Source organism: Chiloscyllium plagiosum, unplaced genomic scaffold (genome assembly GCF_037043375.1).
Source record: "Chiloscyllium plagiosum isolate Xiang-an unplaced genomic scaffold, Cpla_swu_hap1 HiC_scaffold_47, whole genome shotgun sequence".
Lineage (NCBI taxonomy): Eukaryota > Metazoa > Chordata > Chondrichthyes > Orectolobiformes > Hemiscylliidae > Chiloscyllium > Chiloscyllium plagiosum.
Genome location: NW_028270185.1, coordinates 18,925,093 through 18,952,844, shown reverse-complemented (window position 1 = coordinate 18,952,844; position 27,752 = coordinate 18,925,093). Strand labels below are relative to the sequence as shown.

Genomic DNA, 27,752 nt, shown 5'->3' with positions numbered 1-27,752 from the left:
AGTCTGAGCACGAGTAATGTTTAAAATGATCAGTTCTTAGTCACTTTTTGGCCATGGATTTGCTAGCCATGGCTCCATGTATTCAGGATGTTGGCTCCAAACCCCATTCTTTCTTACACTGTAGTTGACTCACCTGGTCTGATCATGTGGTCTGTTGGGGTACATAGAGTTACATGGGAGCAGTATCTGCGTTTTTGTTATCTACAGGAAGTCTGTTTCCTATCCCCCGTGCATAATGAAGATTTGCTATTTTCCATTTTCTTTCCGTTGTTTCATGGGATGTGGTTTTTACTGCAGAGGCCAGCATTTATTGGCCATCCTGAATTGCCCTCGAGAAAGTGGTGAGCTGCTGTTTTGAACAGCTGCAATCCACACGGTGTCAGGATGCCCACAGTGGTGTTGGGAAGCGTGTTCTAGGCTTTGACTTTAACAGTGAAAGAACGGTGATACGTTCTGGATGGTGTGTGGCAATGAGGAGAATTTTCAGATTGTGTCCCCCCATATCTGCTAACCTTGTCCTTGTAGCTGGTAGAAGCCAGATACTGTCATCTCACTTGGAACAAGTATGATGTGAGTATCACCAATGTATGAAGCTGGGCTGTGTCCTATTAGGAATAGATTCTAGTGATGCACAGCAGTTGAATCAGTGGATAGGGCCACAGGTTTCTTTGCTTGCTCATGGCATTATTAACTTGTTAATGTGGTTAAATTCAGAAAAGCCAAGTGTTCACCCAGAAACCAGAATGGAGGAGGGCAATCAGTCTGTCCTCTGCCATCCATCTCAGGCACATTTGCACACGTCATGCAGTTGATTTTGAATGATTTTCTTTGCTTCTCTACTTGCTTGCTCTGAAGGAGATTTTCCTGTTCTCAGTCTTGGCAACTGATGCCTTTTGGCTTAGTGTATCTATAAAACCCTGTCTTGCATTCTCTCACTCTTCAATAGTTTTCCAAGCACATTAGTCCCTGGTGCGTGAAAGGATGAATACCACCATCTTATAAAGGGCAACAAGGGATGGGCACTACGTGCTGGCCCAACCCGTGGCATCCACCTCCCACGAATGAATACAAAATATCTCTTTGTATTCTGCTGGTTATGATTTGAATGAAATAATTGTGGACTGAGAGTGATGTAATCATATCTGTGTAAAATCTGAATCAACTTGAGCTGTGAAATCACTTTTATGTTTATACATTTTATCATTATTGGATGCTCAATCTGGAAAGAGTATTTTGAGCGCTGTCATACTAGGATGAAATACCTTTGGCCGTGCCGGCCTGTGATGATGGAGCAATCTGCAGTGATGATCTTCTCAGACCACTGTACAATATGTGTAATTGCCACATGTTGGTTTAAATGCTGTCCTACCAAAAGCATCTTGCTGTGATGCAAGTAACATTATTTGGTCTGAGTTGTGATGAGCTCATCACAAATTGCATGATGACACCAGCTCAATTGTGGGTGATTCTTGTAATAGTCCATTAAAAGGAGATGTACGAGTTTGTACACTTGGTAATAAAGTCTTATTGTCTTAATTCCAGATTATGTCTACTTTGAGAATTCATCAAGCAACCCTTTTCTAATTCGAAGAATCGAGGAACTAAATAAGGTACGCAAATGTAAAAATCCACTATTTAAATGGAAGGGTGCCCAATACCTGAGAAACTAGTGACCGTGTGCTTGCAATAAGTAATTCAGCAAGTGGGGAATGCTTCAGGATAATACCTTGCTGAACTGGTTTCAGTTGCTCCTCTTAGTTAGAAATCACACAACACCAGGTAATGATTAGATCAGATTACTTAGTGTGGAAACAGGCCCTTCGGCCCAACACGTCCACACCGACTCGCCGAAGCGCAACCCACCCATACCCCTAAATTTACCCCTTCACCTAACACTACAGGCAATTTAGCATGGCCAATTCACCTGACCTGCACATCTTTGGACTGTGGGAGGAAACCCACGCCAACACGGGGAGAATGACTGTGTGGAGTTTGCACAGTCGCCTGAGGCGGGAATTGAACCTGGGTCTCTGGCGCTGTGAGGCAGCAGTGCTAACCACTGTGCCACCGTGCCACCCATAAATAGTCCAACAGGTTTATTTGGAAGTACAAGCTTTTAGAGCACTGCTCCTTCGTCAGATATCTGGTGGAGCAGGATCATAGGGCACATGATTTATTGCAGAAGATTGTAGTGTCATACAACTGATGCGATATATTGAACGAGCCTAGCTTGCTGTTAAGTCTTTCACCTTTTAAACTGGGTTGCAGGTTTCGATTCATTAATATGTAAATCCCAGAACTTTTTTCAAGTCACATTCCCGAGATAACTTAAGGTTTTATAACAAAAGATGACATCTTGGCTCAGACAATGCATTAAAGATGTGAGGTCAGAGTCTGTATTCCAATCTTGAGTCAGACTGGTTCTATTTCCAAAGTAGGAATTTATAAAGTGTTACGGATTGACTACCGACAGATTGCGTGCTTTTTGAACAAAATAGAATGCATCTGCAATTACAATTCTGCAAATGCATGTCATTCCATGGACTTGTGTGTGTGGCAGGGAGAGTGTGTGCGCACGTGTGCTTGATAGTGTGTGTGATGGAGTATATGTCTATGAGACGGTGGGGGTGTCTGTATGTGTATAGTGTATTGGGGTCACCCGAGGTGTGACATGAACCCAAGGTCCCAGTTGAGGACACCCTCATGGGTGCCAAACTTTGCTATCAGTCTCTGCTTGGCAACTCTGTGTTGTTGCGTATCCGGTAGTACGCCTTGGAGGATGGTCACCCGAAGATCTGAGGCCGTTGTCCCTGACCGCTGAAGTGTTCCCTGACTGGGAGGGAACATCGCTGGCTGGCGATTGTTGCGTGGTTTCCATTCATCAGTTGTCATAGCACCTGCTTTGTTTCACCAAAGTACCATGCCTTTGGGTCATCACAAGCACCCAAACACACAAACTTAAATACTCACTCTCTCACAGACCCTCTCTCATATGCGCACACACTCTCAGGCACGCAGGCACGCGCGCACACCCACCCCCTACACTCTCACCCATGCGCACACCCTCTCACAAGCATATACTCCATCACACAGGTGCACAAATGCTATCAAGCATGCCCGCGTGCGCACGCGCGCTCTCTCGTCTCTCTCACTCTATCTCGTTCGCTCACGCTGTCTTGCGCGATCGCTCTCTTGCATGCTTTCTCTCTCTCTTGCGCACGCACATAAGTCTATGGGGTGAATTTGCATTTGCAGATGCATGCTATTTTGTTCAAAAAGCATGAAATCTTTAGGCAGTCAATCCATGCGACATTTTATAAATTCCTACTTTGGAAATAGAACCAGTCTGACTCAAGATTGGAATACAGGCAGACTCTAACCTCACACCTTTAATGCATTGTCTGAGCCGAGATGTCACCTTTTGTTATAAAACCTTAAGTTATCTCGGGAATGTGACTTGAAAGAAGTTCTGGAATTTATATATTAATGAGTCGAAACCTGCAACCCAGTTTGAAAGATTTAACAGCAATCTAGGTTTGTTCAATACATCACATCAGTTGTATGAGCTTATGATCGTTTGCTATAAATTGTATGTCCTATGATCCTGCTCCACCAGATATCTGACGAAGGAGCAGTGCTCTAAAAGCTTGTACTTCCAAATAAACCTGTTGGACTATAACCTGGGGTTGTGATTTTTAACTTTGTCCACCCCAGTCCAACATGGGCACCTCCACATCATTGCTCCTCTTAAACTTTGCTTTTCCAATTGCTTGTCCATTGTCTTTTTCTGTTAGAGCCTTCTATTAGCCTGAGAAAGCATGATGAACAGTTCAGTGTAGTTACGATATCTCTTAAATTTGTGGATTGAGTGTGGTGTTCCAGCAGGTACTGTGGTGGTGGACTGTGTGTTACTTGGGTGTTGACGAGCACAGTGATTGTGTGACTCCTTTGCTGCTTCAATAATGCATTTGCCATCAGGTGACCATAACACGGAGTCACTAACTGTCAGCAGAATGTGATGGATTTTGATTCCCGATTTACTGAACTGTAATCAGTCAGGCAGTGGTTGTCGATTTTCTCTCTTGTCAGGACTTCTGTGCTTGTTCCTAATTGGCATTTGGTGGTTCCTGTCTAGCCTGTCTGTCCATGAGTTGGGAAAGCTTCAGTTTGGCTTTACTACCTACAAGGTGACATATCCTGTGGGTACCAGCTATGCACATTCATTTGTCAAGCCTGACTGTTTAGGTGAGGTGTCACAGTACCCATGGTCAGAACCCGACCAGGAGTTTGCATCCTTGGGAGGGCAGCTGATGAGATTCTAACCGTAAACCAATTGCTATGACTATTGACATTTTAGCCTCGATTTAGTCTTTTTTTATGTAAAAGATTCAGGACTTCAAATTCTTTGAGAACCTTTCTGTGCAAATGACACCCCTAGTAATATTCCAATTTATTATTGCTTCTATTTCTTGGTCATTTATGGTGAATCTGACTGCCTGAAACAATTGTACAACTGTACAGTGCCTACAGGAGACCAGATCGTCAGTTGCTGTCTGTAGTATTTGCATTCTTATCTTTTTAAAAAGATTATTGCATTAGTAGTAGTGGTTCAGAGAAATTCTCACAACTCATTCCTGGGACGAAGTCTGGCATGAACAAAGGCTGGACGGTTTGGGCCTTTACCCATTGGAGTTTGGAAGACTGAGAGGTGATCTTATTCAAGTGTGAAATTTTGCAGAAACTTGGAATGCGCACCAGGGAATGCCCTTTCTTGTGGAGGAGACTTAAACCTAGGTAAAGAATGGGAGGGTGAGGTGTGAGGGGTAGGGGGCCCAGCTAGGAGTGGGGAGAGGTGAGGCGGTGTTGAGGCTACCGCAGTCAGACCAGCCTGATATTACTAAACAGTGCAGGAAGCCCAGAAGTCTGAATAGGCCACTGCTCCCATGTCCTGTCTTCAGATTGCATCTGGGACCCCACAACAGCCTTTATTAGTAATCCCATTTTGTTTTGGCTTTTGGGATTTTCCCTGCTGTGTTAAAACACACTGAATTTTCCCGATAGGTTTTCAGAGCTGATTAAAGTGCACTCTAATCCCCTGGTTAACGGCTGCAGCAGATGGAATCCTGTGCTGCTGGCTGAGGAATTGTGTGTCTCTACCACACGTGGCACATTGTCGAGCAGCAACCTGCATTGTCACTGAATGACCCCTTTGTCTTTCGAGGATGTTGTTGCTGCTTCAGAAATGTGGTTTGCATAGATTGTTTTGAAGGATGTTGCAATAATATACATTATCTCTCCCCTTCCCTTCACGACCCCCTGGCGGTCAAAAAAAAAAGATAAAATCCTGTTCTTGGAAAGATTGTTTTTTGGCGGGGGAAGAAAGAGTTCAAATAGCTGTGTCTGTAAAGCTCATTCTGTGTAATACATAATTCACCCTTTTGGTTTTTGTGCTTCATTTGCATTTATAGTTGTTTCATTGTTTGGATGCATCAGTTACTGTGTAGATGGGCTTGTTACACTGGCTGCATTGCCAATTAGTCATGATATCTGTGTAAAGGAGCTGAACTATGTTGCTCTTCCATTCAGAGTATGACTTTTTGTGGGTCTTATGCAGAAGGCAGTGCATAATGTGGCCTTTTGTGATTGGTGTTTATGTACACTTGGATGAAAAGCTGTTTTCTTGCATTACATCTCTCTGCATCAATGCCACTTTCTGTATCAAACCACCTTTCGGGTTCCTTGCAGTGTTTACATGTGGATTCAGTTAAAATGCTAAAAACGAGTTAGCCTGAAAATTGAAGGAAGTGCCTGGCCTCCAGTTGGCAACTATCCATTGTGGCAAAATTGAAATCCGGAGTTGGTTGTGGAGAATTGCAGACCCAGACCCCAGCAGTGTTTTGCAGTATTCCCTGGAGTAATTGTTGAGTTTGTCATTAGTTGTGATTGTGGCTGCCAGTTTTTTTCAAAAGTTGGGAACATTGCTCTTGTTCTTATGTAACTAGCCTTTGTTCTGACAGTGACGTCTGATTAGCAAAAGGCCCATTGCAAAATCAAGCCTGGAGCTGGCATTGCACCGTACATTAAACAGTTAAATGAATGTGCCCCTGCATAGTATTGGCTCTGTGTTCTGCCTTTATATAATGGTTGATTCTTTCTCGTTAACTTGACATCCTTTAGGTGGACCTTTTTAACCCTCTCATTTGGAAGATATATTTTTGATATGTCTTCCAAAGTTGCTATCTCTGAGAGATTAACCATTAAGTCACTCAGTAATCTTGTCAGAGCCATTGAAACGTGTGGCACTGAGGGAAGCCATGTGACCTGTGCAGTGTGGGTTAATTGGACATAGTCTTCCCAGAAGGGAGAAGGGAGAAACTTTTTCTGTTTTTCGAATTCTGAAGGGCCTGGACAGTGTGGATTATGATAAGTTGATTTACCTTGTCGAGTACAGTGGTCCCTGAATATCCGACCTGCACCTGGCAGGAAAATGCTCAACCGGTATACAGAAACAGTAGTTTAGTGAACCTGTACTGGTTAACCAATACTGTTAACTAATACATGCTCCCCATGTCTGCGTGGGTTTCCTTCGGGTGCTCTGGTTTCCTCCCACAATCCAAAGATGTGCAGGTTAGATGAATTGGCCATGCTAAATTGCCCATAGTGTTAGGTGCATTCGTCAGAGGGAAATGGGTCTGGGTAGGGTGCCCTTCAGAGGGTCAGTGTGGACTTGTTGGGCCAAAGGGCCTGTTTCCACACTGTAGGGAATCTAATCAGAGATTGAGAGTATGGTGCTGGAAAAGCACAGCGGGTCAGGCAGCATCCGAGGAGCAGGAGAATCGACGTTTCGAGCAAAAGCCCTTCATCACGATGCTGCCTGACCTGCTGTGCTTTTATAGCGCCATACTCTCGACTCTAATCTCCACCATCTGCAATCTTCACATTTGCCTAATATAGTACTGAGATTGGTCAATACATGGAACCAGTTTCTTTGGGAGAGTGGTGGAAACAGTCAATGCTTATTTAGTTGCAGTCATTACTTTCAGAATGTAATCTTTTGGGATGTACATATGAATTGTTTGAGATGTATTGCAGGCTTGAGGGGGAAAATGGCTTTGCATTTACAGTTCCCAGAGCGCACTATCACTGGGGCTTTCCTCATAGTATATCTCAATCTGTTGTTGATTTAATTGATGGAGTTGATAACTGTGATAAGTTAACACCATTATCTTTGTAACATGTGACTACGAGGAAGGTAGACTAATGAATTTATCTTTCCTCATCGCAATAGAAATTTTCACATTGCTATGTTTTAAAAAGTAGCCATTGCGTATGAGAGTAAATGGTTAGTAATTATTTAATGAGACACTAAGAAGGTGTATGATTGAGGAAATTAAATTATTCTGAATAGAGAATATGTGAACAACTAGGGTTAGGGAAGTGGTGCCTGATAGGAAAGTCTGATATCAGACTAGGAGGAGAAAGTGAGGACTGCAGATGCTGGAGATCAGAGCTGAAAATGTGTTGCTGGAAAAGCGCAGCAGGTCAGGCAGCATCCAGGGAACAGGAGCATCGACGTTTCGGGCATAAGCCCTTCTTCAGGAATCAGGAAGATTCCTGAAGAAGGGCTTATGCCCGAAACGTTGATTCTCCTGTTCCCTGGATGCTGCCTGACCTGCTGCGCTTTTCCAGCAACACATTTTCAGCTCTGATATCAGACTACCCAAATAAACCAGATCAGGCCTTTGAAAGAAGAAAGAATGTCAGCATCCATTGCTTATGGCCTAAGTGGTGAGGATGAGGATAAGACACCTCAGCAAGGCTATCCGTTGAGGGATGCTGAGGTCAGTGCAAGGAAAGCAGAGAAGTGATAGCTGAACTCTCAAGGGGGACCTAGTTTTAGACTGATTTGGAGGAGCCGGTGTTGGATTGGGGTGGTCAAAGTTACAAATCATAACACCAGGTTGTGGTGCAATAGGTTTAATTGGAAGCCCTAACTTTTGGAGAGCTGCTCCTTCATTAGGTGGTTGTGGAGTGCACAGTTGTAAGACACACTTTATAGTAAAAGTTTACAGTGTGATGTAAATAGTCATTCTAACAGATGAGCGTCTTAACAAATAATTAAGGTATTTTTCAATCTATAATTTCAGTTACATCGCATTGTAAACTTTTGCTATTAATTCTGTGCCTGACAATTGTGTCCTCCACAACCACCTGATGAAGGAGTGGCGCTCCGAAAGCTAGTGCTTCCAATTAAACCTGTTGGACTATAACCTGGTGTTGTGGTTTTTAATGTTTTAGTTTTAGACTGGTGGCTCCCCAAGTCAAATAACCATCTGTTCCATTCTCCCTCATTCTTGCCTAGCATCTCTGAAATGCGTTTAGTGCTATTCATTTGAGTCACTCCCATGTTTCGGTGATGACTTGGAGGTGCCTGTGTTGGACTGGGGTGGACAAAGTTAAAAATCACACAACAGGCTAATTTGGAATCACTAGCTTTCGAAGCACTACTCCTTCATCAGGTGGTTGTGGAACAGAATCAAATGATACAAACTTTATAGCAACAGGAATGCAGCGTCATGGAATGTAATATTAAACACATTTATCTGAGATATTTCATCTTTTAGAATGATCATGTTAGTTTCAGTTCCTTGATATGTAAATCCCAGAACATTTTAAAGTTACATTCTCAAGATAGCTTTTAACAATAGGTGCCATCTCAGCTCAGATATTTCATTGAAGGTGTGAAGTAAGTCTGTGTGTCCCAATATTAGGTCAGACTGATTCTATCTCTAAAGCGGGAGTTACAGAATTTTACATGGATTTATGCAGTTTTTGAGCAAAATAAAATGTAATTCTGCAAGTACAAATTCACCCCACAAACTTGTGTGCGCACAGTGGGGGCAGAGTGTCTGTGTTTGTCTGTGAGCGTATAATGGGGTATAAGTTTGTGTGTGAGTGTCGGGGGGGGGGGGGGGGTGGGGGGTGGGTGGTGAGAGCATATGAGAGAGGGTCTGTAGGAGTGCGTGTGTGAGAGAGAGAGAGAGAGAGAGTGTGTGTATAGTGTAGTGGGCTCACGTGTACTGTGACATGAACCCAAGGTCCCGGTTGAGGCCATCCTCATGGGTACCAAACTTGGCTATCAGCCTCTGCTGGGCCACTTTGCATTGTTGCCTGTCCCGGAGTCTGCCCTGGAGCATGGTCACCTGAAGGTCTAAGGTTGAATGTCCCGGACCGGTGAAGTGTTCCCCAACTGGTAGGGAACACTCCTGGCTGGTGGTAGTTATGCAGTGTCCATTCATCCGTTGCTATAGCTTTTGCTCTGTGTCACCAGTGTGACCTGCCTCAGGGCATCTTTGCCTGCAGCGTATGAGATAGACAACATTGGCCGCATAGATGGTCGGTGGTGCCCCACATATAATGGTGATATCTGTGTCGACACTCTGACACGTCCTGCAGTGTCTGCCGTGACAGGGTTGTATGGTGCTGTCCTGAAGGCCAGGCAATTTGTTTCAGTAAGTTTGATATTCTCACCACTCTTTCAATTGAAAGGTTATTTCTGAATTTCCCATGGGATCTCATGCCCTCTAACTTCTGTTGATGGCCTCGAGTTATCATCTACTCCATAAAGTGGAAACATTCTCTCTCTATTCACTCTAACAAAACTTCTCACTTATGAAGACATCGACTGAGGTGACTTTTCGGCCACATTTTCTTTTCCAAGAGAAAATATCAGCCCTGTCAATTCTTTCCAGATACATATTCTCACATGTTTTTGTAATCTTGTACATTTTCTCTCCATTTTCTCCAGTGTCTCCATATCTCATGTTATGGTGACGAGAATTGCATGTAGCAGTGATGAGGAGGTGGTGTAGTGGTAATGTCGATGGGCTAACAATCCAGAAATCCAGGTTAATGGTCTTGGAGACTGGCTGGAATTTCATCATGGCAGATCGTGAAATTTGAATTCAATCAAGTGCTGGAATAAAAGGTGGCCTAATAGTGACCATGGAGCCAGTGTTGAATGTCATAAAAATTATCTGGTTCACTGTCCTTTAGGGAAGGAAATCACTTGTCCTTTCTTGGTCTGTTGTACGTATTGCTCCAGACCCACAGTAGTGATTGATTCTTAACTGCCCTCTGGTCATTTCAGGCTGGACCATGAATTCTGGCCTGGCCAGGGACATCCTGCGTCCCATGGACAAATAAAATAAAATAAAAGATGTAATCTAAAGAAGGCTTGAAGCAGGTTTAGCATAACTTATCCCATGTTTAATTCCATCTGAATAAATAAATAAAGCTTAGTGGTTGGTTTCTGTTGTTTATGGCCTTGATATCTGGTGATAATTTTGTTTAAGTTTATAATTTAAGATCCATTTTGTTCCTTTCCTTTCACCTCAACTTGCATATTCCACGTCATGAGCGATCTCCCTATTTCTTAATAAAGTATACTTCCCCACACTTATCTGTGCTGAACTTTTATTTGCTAATTATTTACCTATTGGAGTCCGAGAGATGTACAGCATGGAAACAGACCCTTTAGTCCAACTCGTCCATGCCAACTAGATATCTCAACCCAATCTCATCCCACCTGGCCCATATCCTTCCTATTCCTATTCATGTACCCCTCCAGATGCCTTTTAAATGTTGTTGTAGTTCTACTAGCCTCCAGCACTTCCTCTGGCAGCTCATTCCATACATGCACCACTCTCTGCGTGAAAAGGTTGCCCACTATGTCTCTTTTATATCTTTCCCCTCTCACCCTAAATCTATGCTCTCTAATTCTGGACTTGCCCACCCCAGGGAAGAGACTTTGTCTATTTATTCTCCATATGGTTACCCCTCAGCGTTCGACGCTCCAGGGAAAACATCCCTAGCCTATTCAACCTCTCCATATAGCTCAAACCCTCCAACCCTGGCAACGTCCTTGTAAATCTTTTCTGAACCCTTTCAAGTTTCACAATATCTTTCCGATGGGAGGAGACCAGAATTGCATGCTATATTCCAACAGTGGCCAAACCAATGTCCTGTTCAGCTGCAACATGACCTCCCAACTCCTGTACTCGATGCTTTGACCAATAAAGGAAAGCATACCAAACACCACCTTCACTATCCTATCTACCTGTGACTCCACTTTCAAGGAGCTATGAACCTGCACTCCAAGGTCTCTTTGTTCAGCAACACTCCCGAGGACCTTACCATTAAGTGTATAAGTCCTGCTAAGATTTGCTTTCCCAAAATGCAGCACCTCGCATTTTATTCTGCAAGTTTTCTTCTTTAATTTGTTGCAGTCTTTCATCCCACCCCTTATTTGATGGGATCTACAAATGTGGAAGTCGTTTTTGACTCCAGTCCAAATCATCGGTGTGAATTATGAACAGCAGAGGTACCAACTAAGGTCTTTGTGGAACACCACTTTCCACTATTTGCCTCTCTGAATAACTGGCCTTTATTCCTGCATTCTGCGCACTGTCTTGTCACCTGACCACGTTCTGCCACTTGTCACCTGACCACATTCCCTGACCTTGTTCATTAGTATGTTCTGGGTCATCTTATCAAAGTCCTCTTTGAAAACGCTGATAAGTTCCATCTGCAGCATTACTATTCGCTAATCTCTCTTTTCCTTCAAAAACTAGGTGTTAGCCAAACCACGTTTTATTTTTTTTGAATTTCATGTTACTAATTGTAATTACTTTTCATTTTTGAATGTTCTGTCCTGTCCTTTAGAAAGGATCCCATTATCCTCCAACCACGTTTAAGCTGACCACAGTTTCCTGGGCATGTTCTGTCTTCCTCCTTAACCGCATGAATTGTATTAGCTAACCACCAGTCCTTTGGCATGTTTTTCTGTTGGATCATAAATAAGTTGTAATGCCACTGTTTTCTCTTAGATTCTGTTAAAGTACATAGGATGCAATTTTTCTAGATCAGAGCTTTCTACTTTTAGTTTATTCAATACATCATCTTTATTTAATATAAAAATCACTTGCTCATCTAATCATTTAATATGACTGCCTGATAAACACTGAAGTAAAACAATTAATATATCTGCTATCTGTGTTACCTGTCAAATTATCATTCTATTTCTTAATGGTCTTACTCCCATCATTGGCTACCTTATTCCTATTAATGGTACCTCTAAGATACTTGGCCATTTTTTTCCTCGTCCGTGTTGGTTCAATTTCCTTGTTTCTGTCTGCCTTTCGAACCTTTCTAAAAATACTGCTCTCTTGCTTTCTCCATATTCCCTTTTGATGTGTGGTCCTCTGCTGTTACTGTCTTAATTTCATGTTTGCCTCTTTCCTAACCCTCAGTTTCTTCCTTAAGTCTTTATTCATTCATAAAGTCTCTCTCATGTTCAATTTGTCCTTTCTAGTTCATGGAATATGTTTTGCCTGCACTTTGTTAAACACTTTTAAATGTTTGTATTATTGTTGTACATCATTGTCTGCCAATATAATTGCCTATTGTATTTTCCCCAAGTTCTAATTGCAGCTCATCAGAATCTGCTATTCTCCAGTCTATTAACCTTATTTTATCATAGTTGTGTAGTTGCAATTTCCTACAATGCCTTATCTGCTGCTTACTGAATTATGTAACTTCCCCGTATATTCAATCACTCTTTTTCGTTAAGTGGTTTATAGATCACACTTATTCAAATGATTTATCTTTCAACTTGATTCAGATGGATTCTTTATCTTGCTGATAGCTTTGTCCATTTTCTTCACTGCTATTAAGTTATCCTGAATTACTTGACCTCCCCTCTCTCTTTCCCCTGCATTGCTTAAATGTGTGATGCACTGCAATGTTTAATTCTTAAGTCCTGATTTCTTGTTTTGTGGCCATGTCCGAGTAATTCTGAGGTGTGTTTCATTCTTCGTAATGCATAATTCCTTCCTCCACCCTTATTTTATTATGGGCACGGTGTGCAGAAATTTCAACTAATTTTTAGTGGGATTTTCCCCTCACTTAATGTTCAACCAGTCTGAGACTCCTGTTCAATATTATTTCTTCTCCTGTTATTGTCTGTCTTTTGTTCATTTTTGGGTTCGGGACAATATTAATTGATTGTGCATCTCTAATTGCCCTTGAAAAGATGTTGGTAAGCTGCCGCCTTGAACTGCTACAGTCCATTTATCAATGGACCCATAATGCCATTAAAGGAGAGAGTTCTGAACTTACGACCCAGCGACATTGAAGGAACAGCGAGGTATTTCCAAGTCAAAATAGTGATTGGCTTGGAGGGGATCCTGCAACGGGTGGTGTTACCATGTGTTTGCTGCCCTTGACCTTGTAGATTGTAGAGGTCATAAGTTTAGAAGGTGATGTCTAAGGAGCCTTGGTTAATTCCTGCTGTATTTTTTGTAGATAATACTCATTGTTAGCAGCATCCTATCTACTTTTGTGGTTGTCTCTCTTCAAGGTCTATACAATTCTGGAATTGGAAGTTAGTGCTCTGATTGGGCTGCTGATGCTAATTGCAGCATGCAGAACCTTGGAGTGACTACACACTCGCGCGCACACACAGCTGTGCAGCTTCGAGAGAATGGTAACTGCTGTTACTGAGCATCTCTGGGAGTGGGAGTGGATGTTTTCGATGTGCGAATCAATGGGGTGCTTTGTCCTGGACTGTATCAAGTTCTTGTGTTGTTGGAGTTGCACTAATTCAGGCAAATGGGAAGTATTCCATCACACTCCTGACTTTACTTTCTAATGTTCTGTTTACATTTAAACTGTTAGTATTTCTTGGAGATCTCCCGTCCAATTAGTTTAAGATCTTTTCCATCTCCCAACTTCCCCTTTCCACTTGAACTTGGGTCCCACCTCCAATTCAGCTGGAGTCTGTTCCACCAGCTCCATCCTGCCCTGGAACTGGTGCCAGAGCTTCATGGAATGACTCCCAGCCCCCAACCAACCCACTTCCACACGTCTTTCTGCACGTGATCTTTCTGCTCCTGTGCCAATTTGCACAAATTCGGGCAAAAATTCAGCTACCAGATGATATCCTGAACTCTACTATCAGGTTGACAGTAGACTATGGTGATGCTGCTCCTTTAACAAGGTTATGTTGTCCTTCACCTTTTTTCCCGGAGAGGTCATAAAAGACACAGACTCCGAAAAGTCAAAGTTTGAAGGGTTTTCGGGCCAACTTGATTATCACTTACAGATACTGCCTCAGACAAAAGGCTTTCAAGTTTTAAAAAAGCACTTGTACAATGAAAGGGGAGTCGCCAGTTCTCAGCTTTTCTCTGGTTTAGTCTGGCTATTCACTAAAAGCGATCAGGCTGTATTGAAGTTGCTGGACCCAAAGAAGCAGGTCCATGCTGGTACTCTCTCTTTGACATCTCTTCTGTAAGACACTGGGTTTGATTTTACCTTTTGTGCCAAGGAGTGTGTCTGGGGATTGTTGCAAGTATTGGAACAGCATCATTAAGTTGGGATGATCTGTTGGGTTTTCAGGTAGGTTAAGTTATTCTGTTTTCTGTTCTCTTTTTTTGTTTGTGTGTCATTGGGAATTTTGTAAAAAAAAAAAATACAGTTTTGTTTAAAATGAAATGGTTTGACCAGCTGCATCTCCTGCAATATCCACTATACACCTGCTTAAAACAATTAGCAAAGTTAGGGTCTGGGCTACTTTCTTGAAATGTTTTGAGGTGGTTTGGCTTGATCCATAACAACAGTATTTGAGATTCTCATTCTTTGCTATAGAGGACAGTTTCTATTCCATTAATTATCCAGTCCCCTATAACTACCATTCTTTATTCTGATCTTCTGGCACTAGGCAATCTATTGTGTCACTTTGCCTTAATCTGCATTCTGGCTATCCTCCCTGTGGTCATCCTTTGTGACCTCTTAGTGCAACGCAGTGTTCGCACTGTTGGTCAAAACCCATGGGGTTCCTTCTCAATTTCTCCTAATTCCCTGCTACTTGACTCAATTGCCGTTGCACACTCCCAGTCCTGAACTTGTGTGCTTCTCCCGGTTCTGGACTATATATTCTGGATAAAACTACGTAGAAACTGTTCCCCTTGTTTTCTCTGTCAAAGTCTCTCCAATTCAATGATTCTGAGCCAAGAGGTATTCAAAGTAGAGACTTGTAAAGGCCCATTTGCTTGGGATGGTCTCACTGCTCTCGCATTCTGCTGTTTCGGACACTGTGGTGGCAGTGACTGATGTCGATAGAAGTTGGCAGTCATTGTAATGGGGAGGGTTTGAATTGGGAGCTTGGATGGGATTTGACTAAACCACCACCATTGTTGATCCTGGTCCATATTTGCCTATTTCTTGAACCGTTTGGATGTTGTCTCAATCCAGTGGGATTTACAATGTCTTTTGTTTACTTCCAGCTTTGTAGGTGCATTTTACCAGAGCGCTGAGCCACGTTTGGATCATTTTTCATGCGAACAATTTGAGTCTGCCTTTCCCACCTATTCTGCTCTTACCTTGAGCTTCTCAAGTATTAAGTTCCTTCAGTGGTTATGAACAATTGGTAAAAAATAGTTTAGTTGATCTGACAATCACCTGCTCCCAGATCCTTTTTGCCCCGGTGCCAGTGAGATTTCATTGATGCAGTAATGTTGATCATGCTTTCTTGAATCGTACGCAATGCCAAGCAGTGTCCTAAAATAAGAGCAAAGTTCTGGATGTAGGTTTTCTTGCTGAGCTGGAAGGTTTGTTTTCAGACATTTCATCTGTATGATGACTAAATTATTGGGAGAACCAAAGACACAAACACCAAACACCACCAACGTCATCAGCAAGTATAATGTTGTTAAGTTAGTGGACCTATGCCTTACCACCCACTTCACCTTCAACAACAAAACCTACAGACAAACCAACAGAACACCCATGGGATCTCCGATATCCGGGTTATTAGAGGCAGTAATGCAGACTCTTACAAACAGCTCTGTCAACCATCCAACCCAAACTTTGGGTCCACTATGTGAATGACATCTTTGTCTTCACTAAACAAAACAAATTAGAGGAAACCTTCAAGACCACCTATAATACCCTTACTGGCATAAAATTCACTAAAGAGGAGGAACAACAAACTGCCATTCCTAGATGTTACAGTACAGCGAACAACCAATGGGGAGCTTCAAGCCAGCATCTACAGGAAAACAACACATACAGACCAAATACTGAACTACAGAAGCAATCATCCCAACACCCACAAACGAAGCTGCATTGGAGCATTATTTAACAAGCTACCACACACTGCAGCACAGAGGAACTAGGCAGAGCAGAGGAAAATCACCTACAGTGTATTCAAAAAGAATGGGTACCCGATGAACACAGTCCACCGATTTCTCAGCAATAAACCCAAGCAAGCAGACAAAAAAATGTCCAGAAACCCTAGCCACTCTCCCCTACATCAAAGGCATCTTGGAAGTGACTGCCAGACTACTCAGACCTCTTGGCATCATGGTAGCCCACAAACCCACCAACACAAAAACAGCAGCTAATGAACTTGAAAGACCCTAAAAAGGCGACAAGCAAAAATAATATCATTTACAAAATACTTTGCAAGAACTGTAACAAACATTACAATGGATAAACAGGCAGAAAACTAGCCACCAGGATACATGAACATCAACTAGCCACAAAACGACATGACCCACTCTCACTAGTATCCTTACATACAGATAAGGAAGGACACCACTTTGACTGGGACTAACACATCCATCCTAGGATAAGCCAAACAGAGACACGCACGAAATTCCTAGACACATGACATTCCAACAGGAACCCTATCAACAAACACATTGACTTGGATCCCATTTACCATCCCCTGAGAAAAGGAACAGGAAATGACATCACCAACCCAAGGAAACCTAAATGCATAAATAGAAAGCGGGCCATACCACCAGTGCTTCGTCTGGAGGCTCACTGATTGTTACCTAGTATGGTGATGAAAAGTCTGAGAGCAAACTTTCCAGCTCAGTGAGCAAACCAACATCCAGAACCTCAACCTGAGCTACAAAACTTCTCAGAACTCACTAAGAGCAAAGTGCTGGACAAATTTAGTTCTGCCATCATCTGTGGAAGAAGAAACCATTCACGTTCTCAATTTTGAGTTCCAGAGAAGAGTCTCATTCAATTCAAAATGTTAATACTGTTTCTCTTTCCCCGCAGATGCTGCCAGTCCCACTGAGTTTCTCCATTTTCTGTTTTCATTTCAGTTCTTTGGCATGCATGGTATTTTATTTCTGCAAGGAGGGAGAGAGTGGAGCTGTCAAACAGGGACATAGAGATGAGCCCATGCTTGGCATTGATGGCAGTGATTTGAGGAGATTAATTGATAACGTCTGGCCAAGGAGCAAAAGAGCAGCTCCATTGCTTGCTCTTTTGTCCTAAATATGATAAATAATCCAACCACGCCAGCACCAAAATAAAAATGAACTCAGCTGAGCCAATTCGGCAGGTTAGAGGAGTTGAGAAGCTAGTGAGGATGAATTGCAAGTATTTGGGTTTTGAATGTTTGAATGAAATATTGACATATTTGAACCCTCTGTGGCCTGCTGTGTTAACAAACACTGCATTGTAAAGGTTGATGTGAGCATGCAGTCTGCTAGCCTTGAATTGTGTAAGCGCACGGTGAATAATAGATATCTTGTATGTTTTCACCAATTGCAGACTGCGAACGGCAATGTTGAAGCAAAAGTGGTTTGTTTCTACAGAAGGCGAGATATACCGAGTACTCTTATTGGACTGGCAGACAAACATGCAAGTAAGTGTTTTGCTGACTTATTGCATTCTTGTGTGTTTTTATTATAACTTCAGAAAGGGAGCAATAATTAGTGTTCCAATCTAGCTGTCTGTTTCATCTCTATTTTATTTATTCTTAAATAATTATTGGAGAAAACTTAAGACCTAAGTAAATATTGGAGCTGTGCCTCTGTTGTAGGAACAAACATGAAATCTAGCTGGAATCATGAGCAGATAATTTTAGATTTTAAAACATGGAATCAAGCACTTTTATGGTGCTGTTGGTATACTAAGTATCTGATAAATTTGTAATATCAGGGGTGGACTGGCCCTTTTACCCGATTTGGAGTTGGATGGTGGTAGCCGCCCTTGGTATTAGGCCACTAGGAAACCGACCACTCTGTTCTAGAGGAAGAACAACACAGATGTCTTATCTGAGCATTCGGATAAGGAAATTTAGGGAACTTAATTGGGGCAGTGGGAAGCTCACATGTTCAGCAGGGAATGTGTTCACTGGATGTAATGAAGCTGCTCTTAATGATTTAATTCTCTTTAATATGACTATTTAATGACAGTGAACATGTTTATTTTGATAATCTAATCATATTACTGACTCTCTTTTTTGATTGATTGTTTCACCCTCTGTGTTCTCGCCTTGTCTGTTTCATGTTCTCTGTGTCTGTCTTGCTTTACTCTGTCTCTTTCCTTCTCTCCCCCACCCCCGTCGTGCATCTCTCCTCACCTGCTCCCTGTTGTTGTGCACCTCTTCTCCCCCCCCCCCCACCATCGTGTGTGTCTCTCCTTTCCCCTGCACCCCTGTCTCTGTCTGTCTGTGTATCACTCGAGCACTCTCGCCCTCGTTCTCTCCCCCCCCCCAAACCCATTGATTTATGGTGTCTCATATCAAGGGAGATGCAGTGAAAAGTGTTCTGCTGTAATCCAGTACCATTTTGAGGCACAAAAGAATAAAGAGAAAGCACTTACATAGAGTTCATCTTCATTGGCTGGGGTCCCAAACATGGCTCCAGGACTTATGCATGGTCTCTGCTCTTAGCTTACCCTAGCCAGGATTCCCACTCCCACCCTTTCTGCAGCTGATGCCTCACTGCAAATCCCTGGAGTCCCCTCATTGAGCCGCTGAAGCCAGGAGTCCTCACTCCTGCCTCCCCACAACGGAGGGATGTTGAAGGAAAAAATTTTAAAAAGGAAAAAAAAATGAATAGGGGGGGGAGAGAGAGAGAGAGAGAGAGAGAGAGAGGCAAAAAGAATGTGGCTGGTCTGGAGTGGATGGGCCAAATGTGCCAGTGCCACCATCTTCAAGAGCTGGGTCCGCTCTCCCCTTTGTGCCGCAGGGTAGTTATAACCTGAAACTTTTATTTGTGAAGTTTGGTATGGGATAAACATTAAATGTAGGAAAAATTCTCAGATGAATTATCTGGAGTGCACCAGAAAAATACCAGCAACTTTTTATACTGATGTTCAAAAGAGAATGGATCAGTTCTGAATTCAGGAATTTGTATGGTTGTTTTTGGGAAGAGCAGAGAGAAGACATATTATGTTGATTCTTTATCCAGTGATGATGGCTGAAAGGCTATTATATACAGAAAAAGGCCAGTGATTCAAGTTATGCAATAATCATTGTATTCCTTGCTCTGTCCCATTACCCTTATGCACTTTGTATGGTATGATCTGCCTGGATAACACACAGAGCAAAACTCTTCACTGTACCTAGGTATATGTGACAATATTAAGTCAAATCAAAATGAAGAGAACACAACCCTAATTTATATTGTATTTCCTTGAAATCACAAGTGCCATTTTTGTAAATGCCTGCCATACTCCCTCCTGAGCCAGAATACCTTTCCTTATATTGTGGTGCCTTGTACCGCAGATCTGGTCAAACCGGGGATATCCTGCAGCCATTGGGCTGCCAATCCCCTCCCCTCGGGTTGTAGATGTTACTTGTACTCCAGCTGCAAGAAAGCTGGCCCCTCCTCTGGTCTGGCTGGTTGTGCTTTGTATTTCTATTACCTGCCAAGTGTCATGTCAGAGCAAAAATAGAAATTGCTGGGAAAAAGTCCGCATGGAAGGAAGGTTCTGTGGAGAGAAAGCGAAGTGACCCCCCTTCAGAACTGGTTTCTGATTTCCAGCATCTGTAGTTTGTTCTTTTTAAAAAGTGTCATGTTGACTTGGAACTATGTGAATCAGTTATAAAATTGCTGATTTTCTTGTGCTGTCAGCTTTAGAAGATGGTGTCGCTGACCCTTCAACAGTGATGTGAAAAGATCTTAGAAAGGTTTGAATTGTGACTTGGAGGAAAGGGGGAGGAACAGGGGCAAATATTTGTAATATAGTTGTTTCTGGGAAGGTTTTACACCATGGAAGACTTTTTTTGGGGGAAAAGAGAAATTCAAATCTCTTTGAAGTGAAAACAGAGGCTTTCCTTGAGTGGGAGCTGAGATTGCTTAGCATGTGTATGGCACAATTGCTATCACACCCTTCAGACCTTTTAAGGAAGGATAAAGCAGCTTGCCCTGGTTTAGTGTCCCTATAACAATGCCTTGTGCTTCCTGTCAGATCTGCTTATCAGCATAGTAATCACTTTCACAGGACAGAGGCAGAGCCCAGATTGTCACGTGATGCTGGGCCAATCAGCAGCAGGTTTACCTGCCAGCTACCATTTCGTACTGTCTTTAGTGCTGTATTGACAAAAGAAATGAGATGAGGATCGTTAATGGATGCCATTCAGTGGAGCATTCAGTATTTCATCAGCCTTGATTGCTGTCTCAGAAAACTCAAACTCACCTTCCCATATTATCACTTTTCTTTTGTTTTAATTTAAGAAAACATATATTGTGGGTCAGATTTAAGCCGATGTGGCCCAGAAGTTCCTGTTTTGTGCCTTGTAACAGTGGGCCCTAATGTTTACTGCAGACAGTGGCTGCACGTTACGCTTTTCACAATTGGTTTAAGATTTGAACAGATCTGTTGTTGATCAATGCTTGCCTTTCGTTTCTCCATCCATGCTGCACGCATGGCCAGATGTCTGTCACTGGAATGTGACAATTTTTTCTGGTGTTCAGCCATTGGATGACTTGACAGTTTTGCAGCACTTGAAGAAAATTGCTGCACCTTGAGAACTGCGGAGAAAGTTTTTAGGAGATTCCTAAAGCTGATGGGAAGAGTCAGCCAAATCTCGTCCTTCCACTTGTGGGATCTTGCTGTATGTAAGTTGGCCCTTTCCAACAATGCAGCAGTGACTATACTTCAATGTGCTGAATTGCCTGTAAAGCACTGTCGAAATCGGTCTTTTATTACCTCAATTACAATCACAACAAGGTTCTCTGGTCTAAACCCTGCTTTGGGCTGTTTCTTCTTGGAGAAGAAAGCAAGTACAACCCACTGCCCATCCCTCACTTAATTTCTCGACACAATGGTGGCCCTTCCTCACTTTTGCCACCCAGAAGCTGATCCTGGAGTCATGTTTGTTCCCTTTGTTTAAATGATAGTGAGTTTAGTCTTCTTTTTGCTTTACCTTAGTTTTATCCTGAATCCAAGGAAAGGAGAGTGAAAGATATGTTGTTCCTTGTATCTGGCCCTTTGGTGGTTTTTCTGGGATTTTTGGAGCTTCTTGAGGTTAGGGGTTCGGTGAGGGGAGAGTGCTGAACTTCATTCATTGTCGGTGAAGGTAATAAGCTCCCACCATAATTGGGCACTCCCCAGTTCATTCATTGTTTGTTCACTGGTGGGGAATTTGTACCAAGCCTTTGCCATTCAGAGAGCCAGAGACTGCTGACGATAAGGAGGAAGTCTATCCCTGTCCTCAGCTGCCATCCCCACCACCACCACCTGACCTTCCTCGATTAAGACCAGGGCTGTCCGAATGGCATTGTATCTGCTGTTTGAGAGTTAACAGCTTGAAGGTTTTGATGGTACTAAGTTCTAAAAGGAACAGCTCCTTAAATGTCAACTTACGAGGTGACGAGGTGGCCGAGAGGTTAAGGCGATGGACTGCTAATCCATTGTGCTCTGCACGCGTGGGTTCGAATCCCACTCTCGTCGCTGTTATCGAGGATTTTCAATTTGTGGGCGGCACGGTGGCACAGTGGTTAGCACTGCTGCCTCACAGCGCCAGAGACCCGGGTTCAATTCCCGCCTCAGGCGACTGACTGCGTGGAGTTTGCACGTTCTCCCCGTGTCTGCGTGGGTTTCCTCCGGGTGCTCCGGTTTCCTCCCACAGTCCAAAGATGTGCAGGTCAGGTGAATTGGCCATGCTAAATTGCCCGTAGTGTCAGATAATGGGTAAATGTAGGGGTATGGGTGGGTTGCGCTTCGGCGGGGCGGTATGGACTTGTTGGGCCGAAGGGCCTGTTTCCATACTGTAAGTAATCTAATCTAATCTAATCTTAACTGAGTTCCATTCTTCTTCTGCCCTCGGTTACTCGTCATGCTGTATCTGAACAACAAATTCTTACTTCACTCAGCAACATCATTCCCCCACTCTCTTCTCTGCTCTCCAACTCTGCACATTGAATTCCTTTATGTTGAATCTGCTGTGTTGGCTGTTGAAGATGAGATGTAAGTTTTTCTAGCGAGGGATGACCAGTTTCGATCCAAGTTAATGGCATATTGCAGGCCACTGATACTTTGTCACAGCTTTATTTGCCCAGTGCTTTCCTGATTTTCAACTATTAGTAATTCAATAACATGCATTGTCCATGAGGCATGGAAAAATTAGCAGAGGACCCACTTTAAGGTGGATCACTACCACATTTTTCATGTTGACAATGCTTCTGTGTGAGGCAAGGAAGAAATTTTAGGAAACTAAATAAATGAATTTTCAAAATCAACTAATGTCTGGAAACTTTCAGTAGCTGTAGAGGACGAGTTATGCAGCACTAACACTGGATGTTTTGAGTAATTGTCATTTGTCTAAGGTAACTATGAATGATCAAAAGCTGTGCCAGAAGGAGGTTGAAGGTTACTCTGTCTCTGGGGGTATGTCTCAAGGGCTTGGGAGTTGGCTGCAGTGGCTGGGGTGGGAGTCAGTGAATATACTGGGTGGCTGGAACTGTGGTTGGTAGATGTGTGTCTCTTCCCCAGGAGACTGCTACAGTCAAGAAAGCTTGCAAACATCCCTGCTTCCTCAGAAAGTTAAGGAAATTTGGCATGTCCACATTGACTCTTACCAATCTTTATAGATGCACCATAGAAAATGTCCTATCTGGATGCATCACAGCTTGATATGGTAACTGCTTTTCAAGATCGCAAGCAATCAGAGTTGTGATTGCAGCCCGGTCTATCACAAAAACCAGCCTTCATTGATTCCATCTATACTACCTGCTGCCTTGGGAAAACAGCCAACCAAATCAAAGACCTCTTCCAACGTGATGATACTCTCTTCCATCGGGCAGATGATGCAAATGTTTACAAACACAGGCCAACAGATTCAAGAACAGCTTCTTCCCTATTATCAGACTTCTGAATGGACCTCTCACCTATTTGAGTTGATCTTTCTCTGCACACTCTGAAGTTATGACACGATATTCTGCATTCTGTTCTGTTACCCTGATGTACTTATGTAAGGTATGATTTTCCTGGATAGCACGCGCAACAATACCTTTCACTGTATCTTGGTACATGACAATAATAAATCAAACCAAGTGATGAGCGGAGACATCAAGGAGAAAAATGGCAGGGAGAAGTAAATGAAAATGACTTCTGTTGGCCTTTTTTTAATCAGTGGGAATGCAGTTCAGTCTCAGTCATTGAAGTGATAATTTTGATTGACTGGTCTCATGTCCAATGCTTGTGCTGTGTGCAGAGAATTTTCATAAAATGTTGTGGGAGTTCTTATAGTACATTTAATTCAGCAGGATGTGTAGCTGATGTCACAGCTCTGTTGTAGTGCTGTTTCTAGCAACATCCTTTCCTAAACTAATGTGTGAAAGCTTCTGCTGTCAGGGAGGGAAAGATGTCTGGTGTCTGCATCAATCTGAGACTTCGATCTGCTTGGTCTGTCCGTTCAAAATGGCTGCCTGGAGACTCCACAGACAGCTGCTGCTGTTCTTCAGAGAGTGCCCAGAAGCGTATCCTGCTGCGTGTGTAATCAATGGGAACTGAACAAGAACACAAACCACGTGACCCAGTCTCTCCTGAGTTGAAGCCCCGATAGGCTTGGTGTCTGATGGATTAAGGGAGAGAGAGAGATCTTTGAAGTTACCTTAACCCTTTGTGGTTGGGAACTTTTTCTCCTTGTCAATGGATAGCCTTTTACTTGATTGAGCAACTGAAGCTAAGAGACCGTGAACAAAAGAGCAGTGTTCACCTTGAAGCTCCTTTGTATTAATTGTGTAGGGAGGGAATTTTGAAGTCCCTGCTTTACTACATCTAGCACCTGGATCATATGCGAGTGTAGCTGGAGCACTGATTAACCGAAAACACAAAGCTACTTAGGGGGATATTTATTCAGCAGTCCCACAAGCAGCCATTTGTAAACCAAAAAAGATATTGGGATTAGATGGCTATGTAATCGAAATACCGTAGAACAGATCCAGTTGCTGTGTTGACCAGTTGGAACTGTTCTTTTCCTCCAAGCTGCGGTGAGGTTTGTCTCTTTCTCTCGCACATGCTTCCAGCTTTCTCCTCCTATAAGTTCCATTTGAGCTGGTAGTTGACAGTTCCTTCAGGTAACACTTTGTCCTCTGTGAGCTTGGTGTCAGCAGCGTACGAGACCTGGAAGAGTTGCCACAGTGTAATTCTGCATTTTGGGAACGATCAGGGTAGCAGTACTGCCTAATCTTTTTTATTGTTTTTTTTCCCCCCTCCCTTATTCTGTAAAAACCTGCAGGAGACTCTTCAATGAGAGTTAACAGCTTGAAGGTTTTGATTGATGGCAAGTACGATTCGGAGCAGTTCCCCAAATATAACCTTAACTGAGTTCCATTCTTCTTCTGTCTTGGGTTACTCTCAGTTGCAGAGAGGCTGTCAATCAGTGCAATGCAGATACCTTACCCCAGCTGCCCATCCCAGTAACCCATCTAAATATGCTTCTTTGCAGCTTTAAATCGGTTTATGCACCAGCATTGTGTCAAAAATTTCCATAGCTTTTCGCCTGAGGGTACACTTTTTTTTTGCCATATTATTAATTACAGGGGAGATGATAATGGGATGTTTAGTCGGAATATCCATTGATGCATTCCAGAGATATTGAATGGAGAAATTAGGTTCTTTCCATGACACGTTTTCATTGGAAGGTTGGGGCGATGTGTTCTTCAAAAGTCTGAAACTAATGGCCACAATCCCACTTTGCACTGCCCACTATCTTTTCATTTATTGAGCAGGCACGCACATCGTTCTTCGATGTGACTGAGTTGTGTCCACTATCATCAAGGGAGATGGAAATCAGGGACTTTTGCTGGGTCAGTGATGGGGTGTTGGTTCTTTGTGCTGGTACAATGACTTCCATCATTGATCTCAACTTCAGGAATATTAGCCTCTTTTCTGGAAAGACGCACCTGATTTGGAGTGCTTCCTGGTGGGTTTTTGAGGATGGGAATATTTGTGACGCTCATTTCACAGAGCAGAACATTCTCCAATGTGGGGAATGCTGGAGAAACTCCAGTCTGGCATCATTTGTGGGCACAGGAACAGAGTTAACGTTTGGAGTCTGGTATGACTCTTGTTCAGCAGCAATAGGTATTTTGCCTTTATATCTCTGATACCTACCTTTTATGGTGGTGTTTCTTTGTAAATCTGCATTGTTTGTGTAGATGCTGCAGAACTGTGAAGCAGGGTGTAGATGAGGGCTACTTGAGCATGATGAAGGATTCCTGCTCTTCAGCAATATTCCAGATCAGGTTAACCTGAAATTTCACACTTCAGCTAGTGCTGCTGGATTTTGAGACCGATAGGTTAACGTCCTGTTGTTTTGGGTGGCTTGGTGGGTAAGTTGTCTTCTGCAGAAGGAACTGTTGATTTTTTTGTTGGTGACTTCATTGTTAAGATGGAATGCCAACTGCCCTGTCTTCTGTTGATTTGGGACAGGAGCGTCACTTCTGGAAATAGTAATCCTGTAGGTCAATGCTGCTAATGAGTGTCCTAGTTTTGTCCTTGAGCAGTGATGCCTGTGTCAGCACTGTCTTGTCATCAACGTGGATGAATTCCTGGATTTGGTGCTGGGCATGTGTCCTGTATTGACATTGGACAAGGCTGCAGTAAATAATAAGTATATCCAAGTTGCTTGGTCAAATCAGAGCACAGTAATCCTAGTTAGATAAGAGTAAGGCGCACGATGGGGTTTTCCCCTTAAGTGGGTAATTTGAACTGTTTCACCATTTGTTGTTTGTTCGCGATTTGTACAGGCCAAGAGCTGGATAATTGTGATGCAATACTACCGACTGAGGTCCCTGATGTTCCACAAGAAACACTGCCTAAAACTGGTGAGTAAATTCCCATTTCTGGTAGTTTCGGGCTACAATCCGCGGACCTCAGGACAAAGTTTTACTTAACTTTTCACTTTGGACTGAATGGACAGACCATAATGCTGCAGTTGCAGAGACAACGAGATGAATCCAGGACGTAGGAATTTTGACTTTGAGATTCTACTCTTGGCCAAGGCGCTGCATGGAGTTTATTGCTCTTGTGACTTGGCCTCTATTGTGGACCTGCTGTTCCAGCTGCTATAAGTTTTGCTTCCATTGACTATATCAGTTGTACATGGATACTTATTTTCCTTGCCAGCCTACCTAATGGGCTCTTGTGTGGCCTGTTCTGTTTTCTATTTGTCTGTGCTTCATAGAAAACCAAGCTGACATTTACTGGCTGCTAGGATTAGTTATTTGAATGCATGTTTCAGGTATGATATGAAAATATCTCTGCATCAAAATGTGTGTTAATGACTATTATGAGTATTAATACTCTTATTTTCTTATGCTGTTAAAATGTTGTCTTGACTGGCGAAGTATAGTCCAAAATGGATGCGTTTAACTGTTCTGTCCCATTGCCTACTGAAGATTGCAGCAGAGGCTGGAGTCTCAAGTCTGCAGCAACTAAAAACAAAAGCACTGCAAAGTATGTGGTGTACTTTTTTTTTCAATGTTAGTAGGCACTGTATAAATGCAGTCTCTCGGCTTTCCCATGTGTCGACCATAGCTGGGCTTTGAATGGCAATGCTCTCTGGTAACTCTCTGTTCAGTTTGCCTGCAGTGAACTCTTGATTTTTTTTCCAATCAGCATTATTTTTGTTGGGGACCACTGCTGTCGCAGTTACATGACTAACAAAAATAAATTTTCATAATTGGAGGAAACCATGTAGCAAAGGGCAACAACTGATATATAGTGATCACTCTGGAGGTCTAAACTTACCTATTTTTGAACTGAGAATACCAAGCCTATTATTTCATAATGATAAGAATTGGGAGCTGTGGATAAATTTGTGTCCTGTCCCAGTATCTCAACAAAGCGTGTATCCAGGTGCAACAAGTGACCAAAAGACTAATGAAATACAAAAGGTCGCAGTTCTTCAATTGTACAGATCCTGGCCCTTTGAAGTGCTGTTTAAGTTCAGCATGGATTCACAAAAATTGTACAGAGGTTAATGGATTAAATAATGAGAATAGATTCTGTAAACATTATTTCCATTCACTTAAGTCTAGAAGGTTTAAGAGATGGCCTGAATTAAACATTGAAAAACTTTTGTGGTTTCAGTAAAGTTCATGCAAAGTACTCTGTCAATCAACACTCAGATCATTTCAGAGTGAAGGAGCACTTTAACATTCAAAGGGCAACAAAAACCTGGACTTGCCTCTCAAAGGCTGTGAATATAGTGACAATGGAAGATTTCATGCGTGACATGGGCAAAGGAATTAAGAACGTTGGAGTGAGAGCTGTGAGGGCACCCAGAGTGTTATAAAGGGTGGTTAAATGATTTGACAAAAAAGGTGGCAAATGGAATATGATTTGGGGCTGTGCAAAATATTCACTTTGGATAGGAAAGATGCAACAGTAGAAACATGGACTGGGTACCACACAGATCCATATCGTGC

The 27,752-nt window shown here is 42.7% G+C and overlaps 1 protein-coding gene and 1 non-coding gene across 5 annotated transcripts in view; both read left to right on the top strand.

Moving 5' to 3' along the window:
* The window catches only part of LOC122542881 (metastasis-associated protein MTA1-like), a 118,509-nt gene that overhangs the window by 38,043 nt on the left and 52,714 nt on the right, over window positions 1-27,752 (top strand). For all 4 annotated transcript variants that reach the window (XM_087984041.1, XM_087984043.1, XM_087984040.1 and 1 more), the window contains exons 2-4: window positions 1,543-1,610; window positions 17,635-17,728; window positions 26,070-26,147. In XM_087984041.1, the coding sequence (XP_087840167.1) occupies window positions 1,543-1,610; window positions 17,635-17,728; window positions 26,070-26,147 (240 nt within the window). The remainder of the gene's footprint in view (window positions 1-1,542; window positions 1,611-17,634; window positions 17,729-26,069; window positions 26,148-27,752) is intronic.
* On the top strand, window positions 21,687-21,768 carry trnas-gcu (transfer RNA serine (anticodon GCU)). The gene has a single exon. It is a non-coding gene; the product is annotated as a tRNA-Ser (tRNA).